The sequence below is a fragment of the Dreissena polymorpha genome, chromosome 5 (assembly GCF_020536995.1).
Source record: "Dreissena polymorpha isolate Duluth1 chromosome 5, UMN_Dpol_1.0, whole genome shotgun sequence".
Taxonomy (NCBI): Eukaryota; Metazoa; Mollusca; class Bivalvia; order Myida; family Dreissenidae; genus Dreissena; species Dreissena polymorpha.
The window spans coordinates 82844511-82863939 of record NC_068359.1 but is presented as its reverse complement, the minus strand read 5'-3'; the positions used below and the strand labels follow the sequence as shown (position 1 = coordinate 82863939).

Sequence of the window (19429 nt, the reverse complement as noted above, 5' to 3'; positions counted from 1 at the left end):
ATAAAAATGTGTGTTTAATATAATAGTAACTACGGCTAAACTTATAAAACAGGATATTTAAAATAGCTTCATATTGAAATTCAATTAAAAAAGTATTTTGTGTGAAGCCTTCCTTGGGATTTATAGACTGTCATTTGTAAACAATATTTTAAACCGTTTGAGACTAGGAGTGGGGCTGAATTTCGATCCCATATTTGACCCCCCCCCCCACATAATAACTGGTAGCAATACGGAATTGATAAACAGAAGTTAATACGCACTCAAACACCAGAGTCGCCTATAATTAGCATGTATTTAAAATACAAATAAGGAAATTGAGACACACATTTCAGTTATCTGTTTATTTTGTTAATATATGCATTTCAAAAACAACATTTACAACAATTTTAAGGTTACACCTACGATTTAAAAATATTTCAAGTTTGGAATTCATGATAAAATACTGTCGAATATCCTGTAAAAAGGAATATAGGCATGCACATTTAAAATGTGTATTTGATGTTATCTTCAATATAAAGCAGTGTGGAAAAATCGATACAAAATATATACATCAACTCAGCACCAACATATGACTAATAAACTTGGCGATAATATATACATAAGAAATATGTTAACAGTTAAAAAAAAATGCCTTCAATTACTGAGCATAACTGAAACATAACATAATTCAAAACACAAAACGCTCTCAAATATGTATAAAATATATTATTAATCGTATTAATCATAGATAGAACTATAATTTCTAATGAAGAAATGGGTTTTGCCTGTGCATGGATTTTTCCTTGTTTCCAACAAGCACAAACATAATGTAAATCATGCAGAAAACAATTATAGCCAGTATAATTTCATATTCAAAATTTAAAAGCATGCCGAAAATAATATACTTTATTCTTACTTAGTTTAAAAAAACACTGAAATAAAAGTATTTATTTTCTTACGTTTAAAGTACCTTTGCAGCTCTTGTAATCAGTTACGTACATAATGAGCGTATTTCAATAAATTTTCATCTTGACCTGTTAAATCAGCATTGAATCTTTGTAATTGTTGAAAAATTGAAAGCCCTTGTGAAACTTTGTTTTCACGGATATCGCTTAAGAAACAAAATTCCATAAAAGTTGTATACACACAACCAACATCTTTTAGAATTTCATCCATCAAACAGAAACTCGCACGTCATCGCGATCAATTAGTATATAAATGCAAGTCTAAACAACATTTTTTATCCATAAAAACGTTGAAATAAAATATGGTGTATTTTAGAAAACCAACATGTAAATCAAATATATATAGTTTGGATTATATTCAATAACGAACCTCATTTAAACATAAATTGACAAACAAATTCATAACTATTTAATAAGATCAATAAAATTCCAACTCAGGTTTAAACACACATTTGGGATATTGCAACAACTGTAAAATCCAACGCCAACAACTGTTGCGATCTGGACACAAATACAATTGATGGTCAATTAATTTTTTAATATCAATGTGGTTTTCCAACGTAATTGTCACTTACTATATTTGTTATTCATATACATAATAACATGAAGGCACGTTTTCCACCATGTTGTTTCCATGAATATGACGCAACTCCTATGAAAATGGTTAAAGTGTTGCAAACGACAATAGAAGAAACTGGTATATTTCATGATATATTGATATAACAGACGAACCTAACCAAAACAATACGATTTATTACATATTCAGATCAACATTCTATGTTGAAATACAATATTTCAAATCCACACAAAGCGAAATGTACAGAGCAAACAGGCAAGTGACAGCATTTTGCTAACGCGTACGCCTCATACACGTGCGACCCAATAAATCTACGACATCGAATGCATGCGCAACATTTTCCTTGATAAAGACACTTATGCAAAAGCAAAATCAAAGAACCAAACTCTCGCAGATCAACGTCCCAAATGTTGTACATTTAACTTCTTTCCTGCTAATAATGTTACTAATCTATGCATTGTTGTATCCGCAGAACTTATGCCCTTGTTGCACATACACATTTGAAGTTATTTGCGAATGTCGCTGTCAAAGACGATCGGGTGTTTAATGCTAATACGGCGTAATAGTACATGCAAGTCATATTTCACATAATCCGAGAAAGCACATAGATACAATACAAAATTTTCCACAGTACAATGATGTCCTCTTTTGATGAGCGGTATTGCAGCAGCATATCGTATCCTTATTTTTTACTTATTTGCCCGTTGTATCCACAGTAACGTCAGATACATGGATCATCCACACAAGTACAAGTAAATTTGCCCGCTCAATATGTTTCCACACATACACTGGAACCACATATAATGACTTATAAGGACCAAGGACAAACGCGACATGTAGATTAATGCGGGCAACACTTTCGTATCACGATTTAAAACACCATATTGCCATCCCCGTAAAACGTCTATTTTTTCCGCTATTTTCAACGTAAAATGTTTATGTTTATTTAGCCATTGTCCAGGCTTCGACGACATCCTTTTGCCTTGCCCATATAACGACACTTTATTTTCAGCTGTGGACCGGGGCCAAATGAGCTAACGAATCAATTTTTTCCAACCGTGTCAGCGAACGTTACAGTCTTTGAGTTTTGCTCCGAACAATACCGCTATTGATGTGAAACGGGTTTTTTTTTCATTTTCAGCTATGGACATCGGCTAAATGGGCTCTCTAATCTGATGTTTTCAGCCGTGTGAGCGAACGCTATAGTTTGTGGGTTTTGTTCCATCCAAGATCGCCCTCGATGTGAAACGGTTATTTATTTTCAGCTATGGACAAGGGCTTAATGAGCTCTCTAATCAGATGTTTTCAACCGTGTCATCAAACGTTATAGTCTTTGAGTTTTGTCCTGACCGAGACCGACCTCGACCTTGACCTTGGTGACTACTAAGTGCCTTCTGAAATACCTTGGACTGGTATTGTAACTCTTTCAACTGGACTGTGATCTGCAATGGAAGTTGCTTTTTGAGTTGCGATCTTTGAAAACTTGGCTTAATGCATGTGCGTCAAGTGTCGCCCCATGCGGTCAGCATAGGCATAATCAGATACGACACTTTACACGTTAAAGGAATTTTCAAGCGATCATCCGGGTCTAGACTGCACACGCTAATATGGAAAGAAGCTTTAAGTCCATGCACGAAGTTTTCTCAAAACGTGGCTCATTTATTGAGCCGTACCCTGTGAAAAAGGGGTTCAATGCATGTGCGTAAAATGTCGTCCCTGATTAGACTGAGCAGTCCGCACAGGCTAATCAGGGACGACACTTTCCGCTTTTATGACATTTTTCGTTTCAAGACAGTCTCTTGTTAGCATAAATCCAGTCTACACGGAAAGTGCCGTCCCTGCAGACTGAACAGGCTAATCTGGGACAACACTTTACGCACATGCATTAAGCCTTTTTACAGAGCACGGCCCAATTAATGAGGCCAAATGTATAACCATTAGCTAACTAACATCTTAAACAAATGCAGCGTAGGTCGCTTGGCTAGGCATATTTTTATTGTTAGTTATTCACTAAATACGTGTTATTTTCTCTTTCTATAAAGGATCATCAATCCTATATATGTTCTTAATCTTTTTACAGCATATTGCTATTTGTAAGTTTAGGTAAATTTTGACAAAATATGATAAAATATTGCAAAAATGTTTGAAACGTTAACCTGGAGTAGGAAAACAAGTTTAGGTTTGGTGCCGAAATTTAGGGTTGGTGGGGTAAGATAAAATGAACAAATGTGTATTTCAGGTCTCAATACCAAATATTTTCAAGTTATGTGATGTAAAATATGCTATCCTGCAGTATAAAGGCAACTGGAAAATTTCTTTAAAAGAGAAACTTATGTATGTTTCAAGAATTGCTTTATTAAATAATCGAAAGCGACGTTACCTGCTTTGATGAGTTAGCATTGGCATGCATATACAACAAGATGTACACTTTCACAGTTTAGACTTGTTCTAGTGTAAGCGCCTTTAAAACCCGTGAATACACCAACTCGAAAGTCTACCCGCCAGAACTACCAAAACAAATCGGGCGCCAGTACGACGGTTGAGCCATATGTCGCCTCATTTTTTTTCGTTGTGGCGTGTTAGCGCACTTCAGATACACCAACTCGCCAATTCGAAATCATGAAATCGCGTTGCCAATACAAGTATATGGCTTCTCGCCCTTGTTGGCGTTCTGGCGGGTATATTTGTCCTTCTTGCGTGTTGATATGTTTTGGAACCTTCTTAAAACCCGCCAATCGTTCAGAAGGATATGCCAGAAATAGGCCATCCTGAGATGTCCTATTTGTTCGAACTTTACATATATAACACACAACTATCGAGACCTCACATAATAGGGGCGTATTCAGCGCTCGCTCTACTTTACTTATACCTGTTTGAAGTTAGGTCGCTCCGTTGGGGAGGCGTGCCAACACTGCTGTACGTGGAGAAGGTAGGGTTTGAACATTCTGTTGTCACGTGGTACTTCCGGCCTTCCTCCGCCTACCACGTGGTCTATAACCTTGGATAGGGAAAGCTCACATATAGCTGTGTTTATGAATTTGAAGTTAGAAATTAGGCATCAGTGATACATAAAGTCAGATAAAGAACACGGCGTAATATGTCTTCATTAATGATCAATAAACACTGTTATAAATTAGGATCAATATATACTATTATAAATATAGATCGTCATACACTATAATCAATTAAGATCAACTGTTATAATGTTCGATTAATGTAAATTTTATATTTACATTTTATATTTATATTTTATAAATTAAGATCAAAATACACTAGTTAAAATAATGATTAAGTAATACCAAAGTATATTGGACACCAGATATCAACCTATTAATGCATTTCTCAAATATATGTTTATATTATTTATATTTATATTTTGGACGAAATAGTATACAAATCATACTAATTGACACCTGAGAACTCGGTCTCAGAAGAATAATAGACTCGACTGTTAAAAGTGATTCATTGAAAGTTTTAAACGTTATTAGAAATAGCCGTTATTGTTTAAAACTTCAATTGCTTGAGAAAATGTTTTTATACCATCCATTATATACATAAAAGCATATGTCATGATTAGAACCAGTGTCGTCCATGTTTTTTTCAACACGTTGAAAAGTGTTTGCATACTTATGACTTCAGTCTAAACCTACGTTAGCGTTACCGATCGCCGAAATCGCCATTGGCGATTACAATTCCTAGCTGGCGATTAAAAATAAGATTTTCATGAAATTGGCGATTGAAAAAAAAAGACCCTATGCTTTACAAATGCACACTCTAAATGCCTGTTTTCAGGCCGTATAAATCGCCAGAAACATCGCTAAGATTACGCAGATAACACCCTTACCGGAAAAGCCCCAGGGGATAATGACGACCGCCTAGGTCGATAATCCACATGGCTAACGTCTTAATTGGTCACGCTTTACACTGCGACCAGACTTTTCGAACATTTGGGTTACTTAGCGATTTACATGATAACTGAATCACTGAAGCGTGCCGTGTAATGACCTATGCTATAGATGTTACGATTCAACGTTATCGAATCGACCAGTACGGAATTGTCATTTAATCAGATGGGCGGAGTTATGGCATTGACATAGCCACTATAAACTAATTTCCCAAGAAATACCGATTTTGATTGGCTAAAAAAGTAGATAAGAGTAACTTCCCTTTACGGTCGCTATGCGACTTGAAAGAACGATTAAGAAAGTGAGTTGCAGATTCCGGGAAAAAAATTTCCCGGAATCTGCAACTCACTTTCTAAATCGTGAAATAATTAGTAATAATAAAAAGCGAAAATGGAAAGTCGAAGCAACATAAATTAACATAATTCTTTAGAAAAAAGCGGACAGAATAATGTAAACTCAGGGAATGACCGAATGTTAGGTTCGCGATCGGAGGACGTCTAAAATAGTGCAGAATCGGAAACGTCTACCTGTCAAGTCTCAGGGTTTCGTCGTGAGTCTCACGGTTTTTGACATGCAATGATGGTCTCACGCATTTCTTCAAAAACAAAAAAAAATTGACTAAGTAATATTTGGATTTTATAAAATGTCGTATAATTACTACCGAGACGGGCGGGCTGTTTTAGTGGTTTCAAACCTAAAAACCACATGACATATGTGCCGAAAACTGTTTAACGGTGTTAATGTATCATTACCACTACGCCACCGGTGTCTATGTAAACAAAAAAATCGGCTGCAAAATGTCAGCAAGTGGCTCACCAGCAAAGAAAAATTTTAAAACAAAAAAAAGGCTAATTTCAGACAAAAATAGTCTTAATTTTGCTCAGGAAATAGCCCCAAAACGCACCACAGACTATCTAGGATCCAAAAATTTCCAGGGGGGGGGGCATGCCCCCGAACCCCCTAGATTTGGCGACTAATTTGTTTTCCTTAGCGCCAACCTAGCTAAACACACTTACAGTTTGCAATAAATGTCGAGGGGGTGCATAAAAAACGTTTTCAAATATTGTTTGCTTCGAGTATTTTGTTTTCTTTTAGTGTTGTTATAGTTTCATAACTTACAGAATTAAGTCTTCATGAAACTGTTTACATCATTTCTCGCAGGTCTTTTTTAAGATGCATTTTCTTTTAGAATTTCGGAATGGCTAAACTCCTTTACACACAAACCCAGCTCTGTATAAACTATGTTTAATGCTTGTGTCCTCCCAGATAAGCCTCCGCAGTCCGCACAAGCTTATTTGGGGCGACACTCCGCTTTTGTGGTGGTTTTTTTCTTAAACGAAGTCTCATCTTTTCAAAATATCCAGTTAAGTCGGACTACATATCATTTCGATGTTAACCCATTTATGCCTAGTGGACTCTCCCATTCTTCTGAATTGGATCAATTTATTTCCAAAATTAGGGATGTCTAGTATATTTATTTCTATATTTAGAATATTTCTTACAGAAATTCCTTTAAGCAAACAGCGCAGACCCTGATGAGACGTCGCATCATGCGGCGTCTCATCTGGGTCTCTGCTGTTTGCCAAGGCCTTTTTTCTAGACGCTAGGAATAAATGGGTTAAATCCATGTACATCTAGCATTACGTACCTCTCCTCGTATGGAGCCTCGAATACAACAGGTCCCGACGCCAAGAATGGGAAACGGGGCTTAATGCAAGTGCGCTAAGTGTCGTCTCGGATCAACCTGTGCAGTCCGCACAGGCTAATCAGGGACAATACTTTCCGTAGACTGCATTTTTGTTTAAAAGAGACTTGCTTTTAAAGGAAAACACAATTAAAGCTTAAAGTACTGTATATGATTAGCCAGTGCGGACTGCACAGGCTAATCTGGGACGACACTACACGCACCATTTTGCCTAAAACCCAAGTACCTCTTGCACTACGTGCATCTCCTCGTACGGATCCTCGCAGACGACAAGCTCCCACGCCAAGATGGCGTACGAGTAGACGTCACTTGCCGTGCTGATATAGCCATCTTCCTCTGTGGAGTTCGGGTGCTCGAGCACTTCCGGGGCCGTCCAGCCAATGGATGCGGGGCAGGCACTGTATAAACCTTGACCTAAAGTGTATCGCTATCATCATCATAATCATCATCATCATCATCATCATAAACAACAACAACAACAACAGCAACGTCATTATATGTTTTATTTAAATATTTCACCAGATATTATTATTTCTGATATATAATCAGAAATATGAATTGTAAATTTAAAAAACTAAAACACAACGTCCACTGCTACAACAAAAATGTATAATAACTAAAATCATGAAATTTGCATCTAAATGGCACGAACTTTCAGGTTGTCAAAAAACAAAGGAACGAATGTCCGCCTGTGTGAAAAATAGGCTAGGACGAATGTCCAGCAATCACTGTATTATTATGATTAACTGGCTAATATCTATACAGTATTTAGTTTGAGTATTTTGCGTTACATTAGTCTTAGAAATGAATACGTAATACTTCTACCACGAAAAGACATTGGGGTACCATACATGGTTTTCAATGACAAGGCATCTACCACGGTTTGTATATGACACCATGCTGTTATTTAGTTTTTGTCGGCACATTATCTGATCATAACGAGATAATGGGAACATCCGAAACACAGGGGTTATTAAACCACAGATGTATCAATAAACAAGATAGATCTTTTATTAAAACGGCGCGATAAAAAGCTCTAACAATGCGTGTCAAATGTGTGAACAAAATGGAGAAAAACAAGTACTTTTATCAAGACAATTTATTTAATGTTTTGACACTAATAATGTAAAGTACATATTTATAACTTATTCGGACAATGTCATATTGTGTTTTTTAAATCGTTACATTGCCGAATGTTGAAAAGAGTGAAAGGTTGAAATCAGATGCGGCGTTGCGCGGGACTATTGGATATTTATACACGTTCAGCCTCGTTCTGGAGTTCTGCGAGTCACGTGACTTTGCGCTCTTATCAATGTTGGCCTATTGTGGGTCAATTATAAAATCATTCCTTAAGCCATTTATGCCTAGCATCTAGAAAAAAAGGCCTTGGCAAACAGCGGAGACTCAGATGAGACGGCGCATGATGCGGCGTCTCATCTGGGTCTCCGCTGTTTGCTTAAAGAAATTTCTGTAAGAAATATTCTAAATATAGAAACCAAAAATACTAGACATCCCTAATTTTGGAAATAAATTGATCCAATTTAGAAGGATGGGAGAGTCCACTAGGCATAAATGGGTTAATCTAATAAATGTGGCAGCGAACTACAAATGGATACATAACATATACATCAGTAATTGCCGCTGTTATGTTTTTCATTTTAGAAAAAAGCATACTACAAACTTACAACAACAGTCTTCTGCCTGACAAATGACGCGCAGTGGTTGGATGAGTTTCACGATCCCGAAATCGCAGATCTGAAAGAAACATGATCAGAGGAACTATGTTGATGGAGATGCAATTTTACTCCAATTACCATCAAGAATCCTAACGAGCAAACTGGTGATTGTTTACTACAAATTGGATTAATTTTGCATGTTGTTTATTTTTTTTGCAAAAAAATTTGGAACATCGGTAAGGTAAACATGTGTTGAAAAGTTCACTAGGCTATAACAACAAAACTTAAGTCATGAAAAAAGCATATTCGACTGAAAATATATGCTATATACATTCTAAGTTTACCAATAAATTTGTCACAGTGTGAATGTGAGGACTAACATATAACCAGAATTTTTTTTTAAGTGTACGGACGTCCCCCCCCCCCCCCCCGCGTCACACACACATTCCAGTTTGCTTTAAAACCTCCGCTTAGGCCACAAACACTTTCGACAACTAAGTATGTCCTTGACATTTGTGGAAATGAGAAGTATAATAAACGCGACACAACGTTTCCTCGTGATAGTTAGCTATGGCAAGTTATTTTCTAATTTTATAATAAATGATAAGGTTAAGGCCTAAAAACAAGCTTTTTATGCCAAATTTTACCCTCGATCTCTTAGTGTGACCTTGACCTCTGAGGCAGAGACAGGTTGTACTAAAGAAATGCGACAGTTGTATCGATGCCATTTATTGTATTTTTTAATAACGAAAAATATGACCTTTTGACTCCAAGAGCGACCTTGACTATTTCATTGCGATACACGTGAAACGTCGTGTTATGATGGATTGTATTTGTGCCAATTAAGTTTTAAATTACTCAATACATGGTACAGGTAGGACTGATTTTTCAGTTATGTTCAAGCCGATTTCTTACCGTTTTCCTCTAAGTGTGACGTTGACCTTTTACGTAAGGAAGAAAGTCTTTTTTAAATGTTTAAATGTGTGCCATGTCAATCATCGATATAAGGCAAAGGTTTGGCCGAAACAGGAATATTCAAGGTTTTTAACAGCCGATCTCAAGTGATGTTCGACTAAGTGTGACTTTCAGGTAGGAAGACGCGTGTTACGCACGCCACGTCGGGGAAATTTGAGACAAGATATTGTCAGTTCCACCAATGTAAGGATAACACACGTTTCTGTGGAAACATTTTTAAAGAGTTCGGTAAAAATCGAGAACAACACATAGGATATAAACACATTTATATAATGCCACATGACGGTGGTTACAATAATGACGTTATCACCTCACATCTCAATCGTCACTCTGATGACGTAATTTCTGGTCATATATTGTGCGAATTTTTCAAATTTACCTTGATGACGTCATTGCTGGTAATGAACAGGTTGCCACACCGGAGATCACGGTGCAGAATAGGTGGAGAAGTCGAATGTATGAAGGCCATACCGTCAGCTATCTGGGAAAGCTGAATTAACAAACAGGAGAAACATGTTCAAAAGTATTCAGTTTAACAAGTTTTCATTATTTTATCTAAACGTTCATTTATACAACTTTATACAGTTGATTGGTGTATAGCGGATTTTAGTGAGTAACGGATAGGTTAAACTTTTTTTGCAAAATATTTTTATTTATGTTAAGATTTATAGTTTTCTATGAATTGAATACAAGAAGCCTATCATTGTTAAGTCGATTCATGTTTTTGTTGGCGTGTGTCAATGCTTACAACTGTTTCTTTTTTCGAAAGCAAAACAAGGTCACGTTATGTACGCAACGTTTTTGTGACGACAGGAAAAGTGCAGACGAATGGTTTCTTGAATTTTGCAGATTTTGTTTGGTAAACATAATGTTCATTGATGTAATATTTTAGTATTATGTGTCCTTTACAAAAGTAAGAATGCACAGAAACCAAAATGATGCGTACCATATAAAATAAGCATGAAAGCTGCAACTCGGGATTTAGTGAATAACGGACATGTGGTGACCCATATTTAGGAATGTGGGGATTGTCTCAAAATAAATATAAACTCAATTGAAGTTGTCCAATACACATGTGGCTAGCGTGTGGCTATGATATTAATAAGTGAAAACATCATTTTTAATGAAAAATAATCAAATTATAACGAAAAATCGATTTCTCTGAAAACATATTTTCACTATCAAATCTATACATAGATTCAACTCAAAATGACCCGAATATAGGGTGCATCGCTTTGAACAGCCATTACCTCATCAATTGTGCAGCGATTTTCATGACCTTGGTATTATAAAACGCAGAAATGAAATTCCTTTCTGGAAATGTACACCTATTGCAATTAGTTTTTACAGATGCTGTGTCAAATTTCAAGAAATAACACGATACACATGTAATCCGAAAAAGACCTAAGCGATCCGGTAATGGCTGAATCAGTGTACCATGAAATTTGCGCTGTAAACAAATAACATTTTTTCGGAAATTTAAAACCGCTAGCATGTTTCAATAGGAAAGACATGTTGTCTATCTAGGTTTTATGGTTTAATTACTGAATGCATGGTGTTTACGTTGAAATGAGACTCGAAGTCCTTAGCTATCCGTTATACACCAATCGACTGTACATCAAGACAGTGGTTGGCAAAAGACATTTAGGCTAAAGTCCGGCTTTCACAGCTTAATATTTCTGGTCTAAACAAGGACCGACACATATTTGAGTCACGATTCTGCTATTTTTATGAGTGGGGCGATGCGGATTTGCTCGGCTTATTCATCGCTCATTAATAGATGCGTCACGATGAATAGCACATGATATTCGAATGTCCACTAGATAACTTTATCATTTTCTCTAACGCACATGGTTGAATAAAAAAAAGTCGAGTTTCTTTAAATCCTCGATTAAACAATATCAACTTGTGGACAGACGGAAAGGCGGGCAAATCTATCTTCGTCAGCTGGCGAATTAACAAGCCCACATATGTCCGTTCATTTAATAATTCGCCCAAAATAAATACAAAGAAACTCCTGAAATATAATAAGGAAAAAATACTTGTATTATTACCGTCCGCGTTTTTTTATTTTAAGGGACCTTTGCACGTTTCGGTATATTGACAGAATTGAAAACAAAAGTTTTAGATTTACACATGTTAGTTGTAGTTATGATATTTGCGAGCTCACAGTAATACTGAACATTAACCGTGCTCTTAAGTATCCATTATATGCATATAAGCAATCCTCGTAGTGTCACAAAATATAAAGACAACAGCAGAACTCTCCAAATTATTCAATCGTTCTGCATTGCAACGCTTTATAATTTTATTGTTTTTAAATCGTCAAAAAGATGCATATAATGGATATTTTACAGCATTGTAGATGGTCAGTATTACTGTTTCCTCACAGATATCAGAACTACAGCAAACATTTGCGAATCTGAAACATTTTTTTTTATTTTGTCAATTTACCAAAACGTGAAAAGGTCCCTTTAATGCATACATATGAGAATAACTGGGGTTGTGACAAGTAACGTCCAAATAAAAGCATTTTGTATTTAAATAAATACGTTGAAAGATGACACGGGTAGACTACTGCATGATATATTTCATTAAAGAAAGTCTATTTTTAAAAGGAAGTATTGGAATAACATTAATATGTTTGATAATTATACTAAAATGTTTAGTGTAAAAAATATTAAATACTGTCGAGAGATCCACGAACAGTTTCAAGACACCGCTCCAGAAAAATAGAACATGTTTTATATATTATAAAAATCAATTTATAAACAATAATTTATTTTCAAACGTAACTCAGCATCCTTGCTTTTTATAGTAAAAAAATATTGGTAAAAGTAAAAAACAATATCAGTAAAAGTAAAACAACACTAGTATTGGTAAAAGTAAAACAATACTGGTAAAATTTGTGTACTAACAATTTTAATGCGGTGAGACCATGTCATCGTTTCTCTGTTGTTTTTTATGAAATCCTTGACGACGGCCCCTTGTATGAACTCGGAGATGACGTACGGGTGCTTGGAATCATTGCACATGCCTAACAGAGACACGATGTTACGATGCCGCTGCTTGCTGAAAATGCAGTTTAGTGAAAAATAAGTTAATTAAGTATTGTTTAAGACTATTAATACATAATTTTAAAACCGGGAGCATATCGACGGTGTGACGACGCAAAATAACAGAATTCAGACAACTTATGAAAAAATGCATAATTCTTTTCGTCGTTCATATATGTATTTTTTTAATTAAGTTATTGACTAAATCGTTAAGAAAAATATATATCCAATGTAAAGAAACTAAAATATTTTCGTAACACCGTTCGAGAGCGATTCTTACGAAAGCCGCCCAAATACGTGACTTTAACCCATATATGCCTAGCGTCTACAAAAAAGGCCTTGGCAAACAGCGTAGACCCAGATGAGACGCCGCATAATTCGGGCGTCTCATCAGGGTCTACGTTGTTTGCTTAAAGGAATTTCTGTGAGAAATATTCTAAAAATAGAAATAAGTATATCAGACATCTCTAATTTTTTAGATAAATTGATCCAATTTAGAAGGATGGGAGAGTCCACTAGGCATAAATGGGTTCATGAGACCTTTATTACACTTCAGTCCAAATCTCAAAAGTGCGTATGAATTTAGCGGTAAGACGTGTACAATTCAATAATTCAGATTTTACCAGTATTACTTATTTTACCGTGCTCGCGAAAAGTGTCAAGGAAAAACGTTTTACACCAATGACAATAATTATTCTTTTGGTTTAAATAACCTTTAAAAATATTGTTTTTCATCGTATTTTCTTGTGCTCATTCTAGCCCACGAAACGTTTCTCACCAGAGGAAGGCAATGTCGTTCTGCATGCCCTCAATCTTCTCCCTGTCGGACTGGTAAGTGTGAACACTCAGGGTGACGCGTTTGACGGCCACTGTGATACCCGTCCACTCCCCGAGGTACGTATCCCCGAACAAACCTCCGCCCAGCCTGGAAATAATGATTGTTGTAACAAGAAATGAGCCGCGCTCTGCGAAAACGGAGGTTAATACAAGTGCGTAAAGTGTCGCCCACGATTAGCCTATGAATACCGCACAAGCTAACCAGGAACGACTCTTACCACGTGAACTGATTTTTTAATAGAAGAGACTTCCTCAAGATCAAATATTCCATAAAAGATGAAAGTGTGGTCCCTATAAGCCAGTGAGGTCTGCACAAGCTAATCAGGGGCGACACTTTGCGCAAATGCGTTAAGGCCCATTTTCACTGAGCGCGGCTAAATGACAGCATCCTTTTTCGCACAATTAAATGATATAACGCGATGTAAAAATGTTGTTCTCTTTAATCGGTTTATTTAAGGATGTACTAGTTAACAACCACAGGTACAGCATATTGCCATGCGTTTTACATGATAAGCAAGTATGATAACGGCCTATTACAGAGACACGTACACTCCCTACCCTACACTGAACAAACATAATATTATGCTGAATCGGTAATTTATAATCGCACTCAAGATAAGAATCGACTAGCACTGTTTAAGCAACAAATTAATGTATGTGGGTAGTGATCTGTGAAAAGGGGGTTTAATGCATGTGCGTAAAGTATCATTCCAGATTAGCATGTGTGGATTGCTTTCCGCTTTTAAGATATTATATGTTTAAACAAGAGATGTGTTTGTCAGAAACACAATGCCCCCTATTTCGCCGCTTTGAAATAAAATTTCAATATATCATTTGGCAGGTTTAGAAATTATCTCCCTTTTAAAGCTTATTACTTCCCTTGGATTGTATTTATTGACCTTGAAGGATGACCTTGATCTTGACCTTTCACCACGCAAAATGTGTAGCTCCATGAGATACACATGCATGCCAAATATCAAGTTGCTATCTTCAATATTGCAAAAGTTATGGCCAATGTTAAAGTTTTCGGACGGACGGAGGGACGGACAGACAGACAGTTCAAATGCTTTATGCCACCCTACCGGGAGCATAAAAGTATCTTCTTAGCAATCCTGGACGACACTTAACGCACATGCATTAAACACCTTTCCACTGAGCGCGGCTCAATACTGTCAGCCATATATACATGTATACAGTATAGTAAGATGTTATGAGAATAACAACAAATGTGTAATGACATCAATTCCTTTCAAAGATACTTCACTTATATGGGCGTTACTTTAATTCAAATGTATGATGTGTTCAAAATAATATGAGTGTGGAATTGAACTTTATCTTTATTTGGGATCCCTTTAGTATATCTTTGTGCTTGTTGTATTGTGGCAATAATCATATAATAATTAATTTTGATACAATTGTGAAAGGACTAAATACTATTTCATAAATTGAATACATATTAAAGAGACCGCTTGTTTTCAGATTGACAACAACAGTATTTAACAAGAGATGTGTTTGTCAGAAACACAATGCCCCCTAATGCGCCACTTTGAATTACTTTTTTGACCTTTGACCTTGAATGATGACCTTGACCTTTTACCACTCAAAATGTGCAGCTCCATGACATACACCTGCATGCCAAATATCAAGTTGATATGTTCAATATTGCAAAAGTTATCGCAAAACTTTAACCAAGGTTAATGTTTTGGGACAGAATGACAGTGTGACAGAATGACAGACAGAAAGGCCAAATACAATATGCCCCCGATCATTCGATCCGGGGCATAAAAAGCAAGCGATCCAATTTGTTACCTTTGACCTAAAGAGATACATTCTTCGGGAATACAAGAGTGTTCAAGCACGGGGAAAATGAACGACTTCCGCCTAGCCGGAGCCCCGTCTCGGTAATCCTGCTTGTGTGGACCCGCCGGCCCCTTCACAGCCGCCGACCCCTTAAGGTTGGTAACTGAAGCGCTCATATGGCCAGGTGGGTCCAGAGACCCATGTTCTATGTCCTGGCTGCTGGTCAGTTGGTAAAGGTTGGGTTCCTGGACGTTGCGAACCCCTTGAAGTAAAAACCCAAACTGTGAATATATTTAGTATCGCTCCGGGAAAACAGGACTTTATGCATGTGCATAAAGTCTCGTCCCAGATGAGACTGTGCAGTACACAGAGACGACACCTTCTGCTTTAGTGGATTTTTTTTTTCAATTTAAAGAAGACTTTTATGAAACAAAGTCTGCACATACTTATCTGTGACGACACTGTACGCACATTCATTCAGACCAATTTTCCAAAAAATGCAGCTTACTGTTCTGTACAGACGTTGATGCTGTTTCAGGTGGCATAATGTACATGGTAGAGCCGATTATTAGCCTTTTCGCAAAAGAAATCCTGCAATTTGCAAATATTTTCACACAACGTCTTTAAAATGCTCATTATGGTTTTGGTTTAATTATAAATTGGATATTACGCAACCGATAATTGTAACAGAGGCGTCAATATGCCTTGTGGCGTCAATATGACTTTGTTAAATCTGAGGTTTTATAGTCAAATGGAAATACTTATGCCAATAATCAAACAGCAGATTCAATCAGAGATCTGAAGTTATTATATTAATAATCAATATTGATGTGGTTATTGAATTCATGCATATAAAGTCAGTGTCAGTTTTCGTTAGCTTTAGCCTTTGAAATCTGCGACATTATATATACAAACTAAGTGTGTACTTCAAAGTTTATTGCAGGTCCTACCGGCTTCTTCACGAAGTCATTAAGGTCCGACCTGTATACAAACTGCATGTTTTATTGTCTTTGCATCACACACACACACACACACACACACATCTTCAGTATAAACATCAACTTAAAACGATTTCAAAGACAAAACTCTTAAAAGTCACAGCGTTTTATTTATTTTAATAAAAATTTATGGCTCTTTGCAGAAGGAATTTTCACCAATAAATAACGCTTGTCGTTCATTTTATCTCGACATCAGTTTAACTATGTCGCAGGGTACTTTGGAAAAGTAAATATACATATTTAGGCAAATAAGTTCGTCTTATCTATTAAAACCTACCACCAGTAAATAGTTAAGCTAGAATTCCATATCAATTGTAATCATATAGTGTGGCATGGTTACGTTACAAGTTGAACTCACTGCTGGACAAAACGGTTGTATCCACTATCTTTGTCAAAATACACCCTGCTTTCAATTAATAATCGAGATGAAGAAACACTTACAGTAATGAAAGAACTATAACAAACCGAGACTTCTATCGCAATAACTATGAGTACTTCGTACTTCTCTCTTAAATATGGCCTTTGTGATGCGAAAACGGGCTCTACGCCACATATGGCCAGCGTAGCACGAGACCAGCCTGCGCCACTGCGCCATCTTGCAGGCTATTCTGGGACTACCCTGTCCGCTATTACGTCACGCAAGCTTTCGCGGTATCAGATACGGACAGGGTAGCTCCTGACCAGACTGCGCGGATGCGGGTCATATCACGGTACACATCGATACTTCTGCAATGAGACGCCCTTATCATATTGCTTGTTATGAAATAGATTGTAAACCGTGTACTTATGTCAGTACATCAGCACGTGTTAATATAAACGTGTCGTACAAGTCACGACATTGCCACAAGTCGGCATACTATTGTTTGCTTGCTCATGTATTAATTAAACCTTTACCTCTAAGATACGTATATGTAGATATGTCAGTACATCAGTACGTGTTAATAATCGTTGTTCCGTACAAGACATAATATTGATACAAGTCGGTATGCTTTTATTTGCTAGCTCATGTATCAATCAACCCTTTACCACTTAGATACGTATTTTCACGCATTTTAAGTCCCTTAAAAAGTTATATTTAATTTAAGACCTCTTATCTCCAACAATTAGATACTGATTAGAAGCTAACAGCATAAAACATGAACAGACTGAGAGTGACTCGCAGTCTCGCAGGCTGTTCTGGTTTTATTCTATTTGCACATAGCCATTTTCACTTTGTTTCTAAGTGGGAAATTGCTAACAAGTTAAACTACCACATCAGCGTAAAGTATTACCGTAAATTGTCGATGGTTCGATTTGGAAAGAAGACCGTTCGTCATTATGAAGGAATTTATGTTTTCGTCATTTTCCGTGAAACTTGATGACATATTATTTGTGGGGATACTTTTATGTTTATTAATTCAAGTGGTGTCTTTATCTAAAAGTCTAGTGCTCTTCGTGGCAATTTCGTCGGTAAATATACATCATTTTATTACATTAAAAAAAATCAGAAAGAAATAATTTAGAAAAATCCGATGTTCTAATGCACATTCAGTCTAAAATGTATTATAAATACTGACAAGTTACTTGCTGTAATTAGGGGAGAACTGCATTATCTCGCCTTCCAGTTAAGTATAAATATGAGCTCCGTTCTGGTAAAACCGGGCTTACTGCACGTACGAAAAGTGTCGCCCTAGATGAGCATGTGAACTCCGCACATGTTAATCAGGGACGACACTATCCGTCTTTACTGGATTTTCGCACAGAAGAGACTTCTTTTAGACGAAAAATTCCATAAAATTGGAATAATGTCTAGGACGACATTTTATGCCCTGTTGCTTAAGCTTTGCTCATAACTTGTCTTAACATGCCAGCTTATGGAAGAACGTGTCCTGAAATATAGTTGAATGTGCCTGAAATATGGTAATACGTATATATACCTTCCCCTGATTTTTTTTTACTAATTTATATCATAGCCACACGCTAACCACCTGTGTTTCTCGCCTGGCAGTTTATGGTAGAATGTGTCCTGACATATGGTAGAATCTGTCCTGACACAGGTAGAATGTGTCCTGACATATGGGAGAATGTGTCCTGACATATGGTAGAATCTGTCCTGACATATGGTAGAATGTGTCCTGACATATGGTAGAATGTATCCTGATAAAATTATGTATAATCAGTTTCTCACCAGGCAGTTTATGGTAGAATTCTCGATGTGCCCGTTTGCCGGTACACATCATGCCTACACAGCTCGCCATGAGGATCACAGCCAGGTTAACGCCCACTATGATCATGACTTTAACACGGTCCACCTCTATGTGGTCTTCCTTTTCCTCTACAGTCATCATCTCTTGTAAAATAATACAGAAAGACAGTGCGGCATTAATTGATCAACTAATTTGCAACAACAGGTGTCACGACATGTATGTTATAATCTAAAAAGGATTCGCATTTTCGTTGCCTATCTAGCATCGATGTTTTGTAATAAGATTTCATATTTTCGCACCAGATTTGATGTTGACAGGCTTATTACACGGCCAACGTTTTTTCATTAATTTAAGGAAATTAAATTAAAAGAGGAACGACTGTGGGATTCTCGTATAGTATATATACTCGTAAAATATTAAACATTTTTATAAAGTGATTTAGAATGTACTATTATATTCTGAGTTCAAAATCACAACACGAAGTTATTGGTCGCCGTGGCGTAGTGGATTTGTTGTCTACCTAGCGACCGGGAGGTCACGCGTTCGATGCCCAACTTTAGAGCGTTCTTTAGATCTTCCAAAGAAAACCCAAGCATTATTTTTAGTCGCAGGAAACGGACTCGATAGTGATTAAAATAAGCATAAGACTTTCTTTGCAATCGAGCTAAATTAAATACGTTTAAACTAAATATGTTCAATCTGACAATGATTGATACCACGATTGATTGGTTACATTGATAGGATATGTAAGACATATGTATTAAATTGTT

The 19429-nt window shown here is 36.6% G+C and overlaps 2 protein-coding genes across 3 annotated transcripts in view; one reads left to right on the top strand and one right to left on the bottom strand.

The window, feature by feature from the left end:
* Positions 1-19429, top strand: part of LOC127881997 (polyamine-transporting ATPase 13A3-like) — a 563467-nt gene that overhangs the window by 170936 nt on the left and 373102 nt on the right. The gene's annotated exons all lie outside the window — the stretch shown is intronic.
* The window catches only part of LOC127882001 (RAF proto-oncogene serine/threonine-protein kinase-like), a 39123-nt gene continuing 20020 nt past the window's right edge, over positions 327-19429 (bottom strand). For both annotated transcript variants that reach the window (XM_052430348.1, XM_052430347.1), the window contains exons 7-15: positions 18641-18802; positions 15485-15737; positions 13617-13763; positions 12701-12854; positions 10162-10272; positions 8817-8886; positions 7358-7545; positions 4391-4519; positions 327-2963 (exon numbers count right to left, since the gene is read on the bottom strand). In XM_052430348.1, coding sequence (XP_052286308.1) covers positions 2817-2963; positions 4391-4519; positions 7358-7545; positions 8817-8886; positions 10162-10272; positions 12701-12854; positions 13617-13763; positions 15485-15737; positions 18641-18802 — 1361 coding nt within the window. In that variant the 3' untranslated portion in view covers positions 327-2816. The remainder of the gene's footprint in view (positions 2964-4390; positions 4520-7357; positions 7546-8816; positions 8887-10161; positions 10273-12700; positions 12855-13616; positions 13764-15484; positions 15738-18640; positions 18803-19429) is intronic.